This window comes from Gracilinanus agilis, chromosome 5, assembly GCF_016433145.1.
Source record: "Gracilinanus agilis isolate LMUSP501 chromosome 5, AgileGrace, whole genome shotgun sequence".
Classification (NCBI taxonomy): domain Eukaryota; kingdom Metazoa; phylum Chordata; class Mammalia; order Didelphimorphia; family Didelphidae; genus Gracilinanus; species Gracilinanus agilis.
The window spans coordinates 292,610,162-292,620,083 of NC_058134.1; the positions used below are offsets into that span (position 1 = coordinate 292,610,162).

Here is a 9,922-nt window from a genome sequence, read left to right on the forward strand (position 1 = left end):
AGAGAGAGGTAGACTACTGTTTACTTCACTGCAATTTCTGGATGTGTACAAATTTACACTGAAAAGCCTGCGAGCTATCTGCTGGGAATGATAAGGATTACAATTTTAAATATGTACCGGGTGCCTAGGAAGGTCATCATTCCTGCCCTTTGACTCCTTTTGTAACTCTTCTCCCCCATCCCTTCTAAATGAAGGATTTGGCCACCTATGTTTTGGCTGCAGGGTACCATGGAGATGGGCACCATAGAAATGATGAAGTGTCAGCCTTAGAGAACAGTTTATGGATTTGTCTACTAATCCTTTCTCAAGTACCTCTTAAGGTCAAGAGTGAAGAAAGGAGGAGCAGGAACCTAGGGAGGCAGAGACCCACCATTTGATTGAAGAGGAAACTTCTCCCTCCCCCCTCCCTTTTACAGGGAAGTCCTATCTCCCTTCTGCTCCCTCCTATTACCAACTATAATTGCATTTGCACCCAATTTAGTGAAGTCATTTTGCTAGCAATTAAAACTTTTTGTCATTTCTCAGCAAGTCATTCTCCCCCAACCCCAACCACCACTACCCACAAAAGAACTCGTAACAAATATAGCTAAGCAAAACAAATTGGTGCATTGACTAGGTTTAATGCTGTGTGTCTCATTTCTGACTTCTCTACTGAGAGGGGAAAAGGTGGTTCCATTAGGATTTTTCAAAGTACCAACTTTTTACAGCCTTCTGGGGGAATTTGGTTCTATTCTGTTTTCAATTCATGACCTTCCTTTCCTTTCCAACATTTATCGAGCTGTTCGAAGTGTTAGGGGGGTGGAGATACATGCAATCAGCCTTGATCCTCCCAAGTTCCAGATTGGGATTTGCAATTGCTTATTGGACATCAATTGACTTTTCTGGAAGGGCCTGAAACTCAATATGTTCAAGACAAATTTAGGATAAAAGATGAGCTTAGACACCAAGAGCACAACACAACGGGAGTTCCAGGAAGAATTTATTTAATATTGATAAATGGCCATTTTTTTGATAGCACTAACTTTCACTTTATGGCATTTAGTATTTGGTTTGTGATAAAGCCATGTTGCAAGTGAAAGCTTGAGGGAGTACTCTTTTGCAACCTCACCCGGACCTAATCAGCCTTCCTTTACCAATATACCCTATTACCTGGGAGATTTATTCTGGCTAGAATCTTCAGAGGGGAGGTCAGTGACAGGCTCTCTTCTCTTTTCCTCCTCCCACAACACCCCCCCCCCAACCCATTTCTATATTAGGACAGGACACAAACCCTCTCCCCAAACCAAAGTCTCTCCAAGTTTCATTTGACATTCTGCCACTGGCCATGAAGTCATCTTTGACCCTTCTTTTGCCTCATAGTCTGCCAGTTACTAGGACCCAACAGTTCCACATCCAAAATATCTAATAAGCGTTTCTATTTTCATTGTCACTGCCTTAGTGCAATCCCTCATCACCGCTTCTCCAGATCATGGCCATCTCTTTCTAACTGGGCCCCATGGCCTCCAGCCTCTCTCTTCTCCAATCTATTTTGCCCATTATTCTCTTGATAACCTTCTGCCATCCCAAGTCTCTGTGGCCTCACACGAGCATTCTAGCTCTGACTCCAGAGCCCTGGGTTTTGACTGGGGAGAGTTTGTCTCAGCCCCACCACATTGTTCCAATCTTGCCACAACAAATCCATGTGTTCTTCCCACCCTTCTTCCACCCATAGTTCCAAGAACAATCAGATCAATACTGTTATTCCTAGAAAGAACTGTCAAAACAATGGCCCTATAACTACCATCTCTACTTTCTCAAACCAAATCCCTGGCCATAATTTCCCTCTATGTGTTCCTCTTTTAGAAAGTAAGCCCTTTGAGGGCAGAGACTTGTCTTGCTTTTTTATATTCTTCAGCAGTGCTAAGGCATAATGCCTAGAAAGTAGTAGTAAGTCTTAATAAATGCCTTTTCTTTCATTCATTCATAGCTGCCCCAGGAGTGTTGCCACATCTCTTCTCAAAACCTATGTGTGTAAGAATCTTAACTCCTTTGTTATTCAAGGTCCCCCTTAGTCTCATGCCACTCAAGGTTTGTTATCTGAGCTTACACTGCTTACCATCATATATACCCTATTCTCCTGGTAAACTAAGACTAGTTGCCATTCCCTATGCATGGTCCCAGGCTTTTATGGAGCCAGTCTTTATGTTTTGTTCTTTATTCCTGAAATGTGGTCTCTATTAGATTTTTTTACCCATCTTCTCTCTCTCTCTAAGCTCCAGTTCAAAAAGTTCAATACTACCTTCTCTACAAATGTTTTCCTGATCCCTGTCCAAAAGTGGGAAATGATTCATCCTTGAATCTCACACAACTCACATAACCTTTTCTATCTTTTACTTTGTTCTTGATCTGTATAGTTATCTCCATTTTTTTTACTACCTCTACTAAACTTCTTGAGAGTAATAACTATCTTATTGATCTTTTGAATTTCCCCATTGACTAGCAGAGTTCCATACACCGTACAGAAGTGTATTCAGTAAGTACTTAAAATAAATTTGTTACATTGAATTAATTCAAAAGTCTAGACCTCCCTCCTGGGTTCTAGGTCAGCCCCCTTGCTTCTCCCAGCCACTAAGAGATAAAGGTGATTCAGACCCACTCTGGAACTTTATTCTGACTAGAATTTTTAGGTGGGTTAGTGATATCCTGTCTCCTCTATTCCCTCCCCTCCCTCAACTTCCCCTTGAAACTCACTTCCACATCAGGGCAAGACACAAGTCTTCTCCCTGACCAAGGTGCCCCAGATTTCTTTGGCTAGGTGCTTGCTGGATTTGACATGCTGCCACTGGCCCTAAACAGTCTTGACTTCATACTCCTGTCCCTCCTACCACTGGAGGGTACAGATTGAAACCCAAGTATTCTACACCAAGTTAGGCATCTCAGTGGCTCCTGAAGTGGGCTCTGGGTCTTTCTTTGGAGGCTCTGTCTTCTCTACTTCCATGGTGCCTGTTAAAATGGCCAACCTCTGAGAAAGAGTCTTGGTGTCTGGGAATAAGATGAAGTTGTAGATCAGAGATGCAAGAAGAGCTCCTGTCAGTGGTCCCACCCAGAAGATCTGCAGGCACAGAGAAAAAAATGGATCCATAAGCCTGTGAGCCACCTAGGGAGTGGGGATTGCTCTGAGCACCTACCCCCTTTACCGCTGACCTGTTCCTGAATTCCCAAGCAACTTTATAGGTACAGACAGGTACCTATAAACACTCCCTGTGGAGTCCAAGACCCACAGTAGAAAAGTGCTCCAGTTCCTAGCCTAGTGAACTTTCCTCAAAACCTCACCACATGTACAGAAGGGTCTGACCTCAAGTATGAGGACAGAGGAAGCACAGGACACAAGAATAAATGGTTGGATTTAGGAGTGCCATTTTCCCCTACTATTTCTTCCTTCCCTCCAACACTACAGCCAAGAATTTGAATTATTCTGTTTCTGTATCTGGTTACCTGACTCTGGCTTTTTCTCTTTAAGTTCAGAAACCAGTCTAGCTGGAGAAGCTGGAGAAGGAAACAGTTTGAAGCTATAAACCTGAGACAAAAACAGGCTCAACTCCTATTCATCTTGTCTACTTCCTAGCAGGCCAAGCCCAGGTCAGGGGCCAAAGCATTGGGGGTTGGCCAACCACAGAAATCTGTTTTTGGCTTTCCCCTTTTAGGACCAATGAAGTAAGCAAAGGCCTTTGTATCCCTTCTGTTGTCAATTTTCTAGTAAACCCCTGGACTAGCTGAATTCCTTCCTCTTCCAATTGCCCTCTCTAAGGTCATTTGCCTCCCAGTCCCAGGAGCTCACCCAATGGACAGAGAACTTCCCAACGATGACAGCTGGACCAAAGGATCGAGCTGGGTTCATGGAACAGCCAGTGAAGTAGATCTGGAAGAAGACAAGAGTGGTGGGGAAGACAGTAGGGTAGAGAGGAAGTGAGGAGATAAGATTCACAGGAGGCCAGACTGGGGAAAATATGTCTCTATTTACATACTCTCTCCTTCTGCCTTGAATGGGTAACTCAGCTATGGTGTGGATGCTGTTGAGCTCATCCCATTCCCCAAATCATCTATTTCTTGGTAGCAGAAGAGATTATAGCTACTGGAAATTTAAATAGAGGAGACCAACTTGAGGTGGAAAGGATCATTCCTGAGACTTAAATGGGATTTTTCTCAATCTCTCTAGTTTTCCAAAGTCTCTCCCATCTTCCCCCATCCCCTAGCCAAGGAAAGCTAGCACCAGATAGGGTAGGAGGCTCTTTCCCTTCTCTTTCCTTCCTCCTTCTCCTGTCCCCCTCAGTGGTGAATCTTACCCCAATTAGGTGGCCCAAAGCCACTGAGATCCCAATTATGGCAGCAGGAGAGCCTGCAGTCTGTCGGCTATCGGTGGAAGCAAGGACACAGAGTACCAGCTGAAGGGTCAACACCAACTCCACAGCAACAGCCTGGAATGAGGAAACGCTGCCCCGGACCTGAGAGAGAGGATGCCCAGGGTGCTTGTACCCATGCACACATGCACACACTCCCCCCAGCTGTGTGCCAGTGCCCATTTTTTTTGGTATTCATTGTACAGATGTGGATCATATGAGATGCTACTATCTGTTATTACTTCCTATCTTATATGTTGCTCTTCCTATCTCTTCCTATCTTCCTATCTTGTGTTGGGCTCAGGGGAGTGAGAGGCACAGGTCTGAGGAGGAAAGAGGAATCATGCATCGCTCCACATGGTGGTGTAGTAGAGTGAATATAAAGAAAGACACAGAAGACAGGAAACTAGAAGGGCTTAGTCCTAGCTTTGTTCTTGATCCCAATATGTGACATTATTTCTCTCTGCCTCAGTTTCCTCAGCTTCACAATGGAGATGGTACTGTTATAGCAGAAGGATTCAAGCTAAAACAGGGTGGAAGGGGGGGGAAGCAGTCAGGTCAGGTGGTTCAGTGGATTTAGAGTCAAACCCAAAGATAGGAGGCCCTGGGTTCAAATTTGGTCTCAGATACTTTTTAGCTGTGTCACTTAAAGCCTATTGTCTAGCCTTTACCACTTCTCTGCCACGGAACCAATTCACAGTATTGATTTCAAAATGGAAAGTAAGAGTTAAAAAAAATAAAAGGTGCCGGTGACTTTGATCCTTCTGATGGAAGGATGACTATAATCATCCACCAAGATTCGTCTTCCCATCTTCCCTGTGTTTACCTAATTCCTAATCCTTGACCCCTAATCCCTCAACCAGGAGCCATGACCTCACAGAGAAGGTCCAGAAAGAAGTAGTGGTTTGCTCAAAGCTACATAGTTAATTCTTATTGGAACTGGGACTAGAATTCTGCCTGTCTCACAGGATTGTTTTGAGAATTAAATGAGATAACAGGCATGAATGTTCATTTAAGAATATAGGTGGATTTATTCTCATCTCCATCCCCAATATACGCTGGGCCACCACAGGTCAAAATGGGCCCAGTTTGGGTTTGGAGGAGCCGATATGGGAAGGAAGGCGGGTCTAGATAAATTGGGGCTCTGAGTTTGGAGAGCTCATTCAGTGGACAGAAGAAAGGTGTTTGGGGCAATAGAGAGGGGAGCTTGAAGAAAAGAAAGGAGGAAGGTTTGGGCTGTGAGGGACACTGAGTCAGACAGGAGCCAGCCAGAACTGGGAAAATAGAGTGGGATGGGGGGAAATTAGGAGGGAAAGCCTGAGACTAACTGGTTCAATGAGGGAGGGTATCCGACACCTTCCCAGTTCTTTCTTCCATATTCCTACCCTTTTTGTCCCCTCTCTTCTCCCTTATATTCTCCTCCTTATTTCCCTTTCATAGGAATTCTGCCAGCCTCCTGTTCCTCACTTCATCATGAAGTCTCTCACAAGGCCGTCTTAGCCTAAGACCTAATGCAAACATTTCACTCAGCAAGTATTTACCTCTCTAGGCCTCAGTGCCATTATCTGTAAAATGACTTGTTTGTATTAGATGTCTTCTAAGATCCTCTCCATAATTTAAATTCCTTTGTCCTGTGATCAGGCGATTGGCTCTGAGGATCCTCATTGTCCTCTTTTTATGCCCATGAGGTCTCCTGGACTGTCCCAAGCATCAATGGCTTAGGCTCCCTTACCCCGTGTCACTGTTCCTTGTTCCCTCGTCCCCTCCACGGGGCACCTACCACATTCACTCCAAGGCTTCCTCGGATGTCCCCTGGGGTGACTCCATAAAGCAGAGCTGCTCCGGCAGTGGCCCCGGCCAGCTGGGCTACCACATAGGCCAGGGCCCTTGGCAGGGAAATATTGGAGCCCACCAGGAAGGCCAGGGTCACAGCTGGGTTGACATGGGCCCCGCTCGCCTTCCAAGTGACTTGTACGGCCATGGCTGTGGCCAGATTGAAAGTGATGGCCACTTGGAGCACGGAGGGCATCGCCGAAGGCCAGCGGAGGGCCGAGCCCACCCCGAAGAACACGTAGAGCCCCGTCGCCAGGAACTCGGCAAACAGTGCCCGGCTACTCGCCGCCCAGAGCCGGTCGACCAACATCCTCACCCTGACCCGGGGCTCTGCCTCCCCTTCCTGGCCTTTTTCTCTCCTTAAGCCCTCTACGTGGCTTTCTCAGCCTCCTCACACTCGTGCGTGCCTCCCCTTCCCTTCGCTCTGCCTCTCTGCCTCCTCTGTCTTCTCCCAGCCTTTCTCTCGGTCTTCTTGCTGGGTCTCCAGTTTACCCTCCGTCCTACCCGGCTTCTGACTGACTCTTCTCAGGTTTCCTCGTCCTCTCTCGGGATCCCTGTCTGTCTGCCTGCCTTGGGAGGAATGTCCTGACCAGACTGGCTGGGAGCTCGCGGGCTGTGGGCTTTTTAAGTGCGGGAGCCAAGGATGGTATTCACACGACTGCCCCACCCTGACGTGCTCACCGGATCCGGCCTGTCACAGCCACAGGTCACGTCCAGCGCCCGGTTCTTAGACTTGACTTCCCTGAACTCTGCTCAGTTTGCTGCCCTTTGAGGCGGAAAAGCCTAGGGGCTGGCAAGGGGCAGGAGGGGAGGCGGGCCGGGCGCCAGTGAATTCGGAGTGGGCGAGAGCTATATTCTCTTAGAGAACGTAAATCGTAGTGAATAAGAGGAATAAGAGTCGGGGAGGGCAGAATCTAGGGGAACACGTGTGTGTGTGAGAGAGACAGAGACAGACAGAGAAAGCTAGAAACAGAGAGAGAGAGAGAGAGAGATTAATATAGATAATTATATATATACAGCCACACTGGCAAAGCAGTGGCACATGTGCAGAGCTGGCTTTTGGGGAGCTACTCTGTACCCCCTCTTCCCAGCGCCTGAGAACATTTTTTGCACACCCCACCCTTCTGTCCATTTGCCCAAAGCAAGCACTTTCTCCCTCAGCTCTCTCTGGTAATGGGGGGCTCACAGACAGCTTGAATTTGTTCCCTGACTGGGAAAAGGCTTCCTAACCCTGATATCTCTCTGTCTCTCTGTCTCTCTGTCTCTACCTCTGCCTCTCTCTCTCTGTCTCTGTCTCTCTGTCTCTCTCTCTCTGTCTCTCTGTCTTGTCTCTCTCTCTGTCTCTCTCTCTGTCTCTCTGTCTTGTCTCTCTGTCTCTGTCTGTCTGTCTCTCTCTCTGTCTCTCTCTCTGTCTCTCTCTCTGTCTCTCTGTCTGTCTGTCTCTCTGTCTCTCTCTGTCTCTCTCTGTCTCTCTCTGTCTCTGTCTCTCTCTGTCTCTCTCTGTCTCTGTCTCTCTCNATCCCCATTTCCTTCACCTCTAGTGTCCAAGTAGCCCCAGCACTTTCTGCAAGGTCTAAAGCCCATTTTGTTGCCTGTGGGATAGTAGCTGAGATGACATTCATGGCTACCCATAGATATCTTTATCCTTCGTCAGACTGGTTAGTTGCAGTTGTTGAGTCTACCCAGAAGTGTGTTTCCTGACTCTTCTGATTGGTTAAGGAATTGAGCTTCTGCTTGGAACTGGGAAATCCTGGGTAAGGACAGTATAGCTAAGAAACTACTGCATGAAGGAGTTCTCTGATCAAGGTTGAGCCAGCAGAGTTCAGAAAAGTGGGAGAGGAGAGAGGAAGAATTGGCTAGGAAAGTGTAAACCAAATATCCTGGGGAGAAAGGAGAGAGAGAGAGAGAGAGAGAGAGAGAGAGAGAGAGAGAGAGAGAGAGAGAGAGAGAGAGAGAGAAACATGGAAACATGTATGGGGCCATGAATGTTCAGCATGTTCCTGATTGAACCTGTCAGTTGGGTCATTTGTGCACATGTGTGAATGTAGACAGGTATAACATTTGTGTCCCTCAGTTCTCTGTGCATTTATAACTGTATGATGCCACATTTGCACATATATGAACATATTTAATCACATTTATGTGGATGACAACTGAATATATGTGCATGATTTATACTGGCATTTAGTATTTATATAAATAATGTATGATTATAATACTTGTAAGTTCCTACGAAGGGTATATGACATGTATGAGTGCATGTGACCCAATTGGTATGTATCCAAGTTTATATTTGTGAATTCTATGTGTCTTGATCCCATCTCCTTCTGTGTTCTCCAGTAGTGTTCCCACCATCATCTCCTGTCTCTGTCTTCAGTCTCTCTAATTAGTAGGCACCTATGGACACACTCCAGTTTTCCCCCATCTTTAAAAATTTGTACTAGATCCTAACCTCCCCTTTAGCTATTATCCTCCCCCCTTTCCCAGCCAAACTCCTTGAAAAAGCTCTCTACTCTTACTGCCTCCACTCCCTCTCCTCTTACTCACTTCTCAACTCTCTATAATTTGGCTTCTGATTCCATCATTCAATTGAAACTGGTCTCCACAAAATTGCTAATGATTTCTTAACCACCACATCTTTTCTCAATCCTTAGCCTTTCAATGTTTTAAACTTTTGTTAAATATTTCCCAATTACGTATAAATTTTGAGTTCTAAATTCCCTTCCTTCCTCTACCCCTCCCCCACCTATTGAAAAGGCAAATATGATCATCTATTATACATGTGAAGTCATGCAAAACATATTTCCATATTAGCTATGTTGCAATAGAAACAAGAAAAAGAAAAATAAAGAAGGTTTAAAAAAAGCACACTTCAATCTACACCCAGTTTTCTCTCTGGAGGTAGATGGAGAGCATTTTGTATTATGGATCCTTTGGAATTGTCTTGGATCATTGTCTTTTTTTTGGTCAATATTTTATTGGCATATATAGTATAGGAAATGCATACTCTACTTAAAAGAATGACTTTAAATGAGGAAAATTGTATTTGACAGAGAAAATGGTGAGTCCTCCTTCTCCCAGAGAGGTCTTTGAATTTTTATTTATATGAATATATCAAGAGAAGTTGGATCATTGTCTGGATCGGAATCCTTCTTGACCTCTGAAGCAGCTGACACTGTTGACCACCCTCTCCTGTATATCCTGTATATCCTCTGGGTTTTTGTGATCCTGCTTTTTCCTGTTCTCCTCTCCCTGTTTGATAGATCCTTTTTATTAACCATGTTATACCTTGGGGCCCTATGGTCCTGGTTGGACCACTGTCCCCCCTGGCCCACTTCACTCTCTTTTTCCAGGCTTCATCTCCCTTTGCCCTTTCTGCTTTCCAGTTATGGACCCATCTTCCAATCAGTTCAGCCATTGTTCCTAGAAAGGGTGCATGAAGCTACTCTCCTATTGCCTTACTCACTATCCCCATGACTTTCAAAACCAAAGTACCCTTCTCCATCTGTGTAATTTTTCATTGTTAGAATAGCACAGTACTTGGAGCAGTGCTCAATTAAATGCTTTTTTAAAAAATCATTTATTCATTAAAAATGAGTATATTCTAAGCCTCTGTTCTGAGCCCCCTTCTTCTCTTTTCTCTTTCTCTTTTCTCACTTTAGGATATCATTAGTTCCTCTGGTTTCTTTGACCATCATCTGAGCTGAATCTAT

The 9,922-nt window shown here is 45.2% G+C and overlaps 1 protein-coding gene across 1 annotated transcript; it reads right to left on the reverse strand.

Annotated features, from left to right (window-relative positions):
• Nucleotides 1-619: 619 nt before the first annotated feature.
• On the reverse strand, nt 620-6,793 carry AQP6 (aquaporin 6). Its single transcript, XM_044677452.1, has 4 exons — nt 6,157-6,793; nt 4,323-4,481; nt 3,818-3,898; nt 620-3,091 (listed from the first exon to the last, which is right to left on the reverse strand). Exons 1-4 carry the CDS (start codon nt 6,517-6,519, stop codon nt 2,897-2,899), a joined length of 798 nt encoding a protein of 265 aa, XP_044533387.1. The 5' UTR covers nt 6,520-6,793; the 3' UTR covers nt 620-2,896.
• Nucleotides 6,794-9,922: the final 3,129 nt, after the last annotated feature.

Bases quoted from the DNA above. Each gene is read 5' to 3' on its own strand.
- AQP6 (XM_044677452.1), bottom strand. From the start codon at position 6,519: ATGTTGGTCGACCGGCTCTGGGCGGCGAGTAGCCGGGCACTGTTTGCC. The intron at 4,482-6,156 runs GTAGGTGCCCCG...CCTCTCTCTCAG, and splicing joins GAAGCCTTGGAGTGAATGTG to GTCCGGGGCAGCGTTTCCTC. The intron at 3,092-3,817 runs GTGAGCTCCTGG...CTGTGCCTGCAG, and splicing joins GGAAGTTCTCTGTCCATTGG to ATCTTCTGGGTGGGACCACT.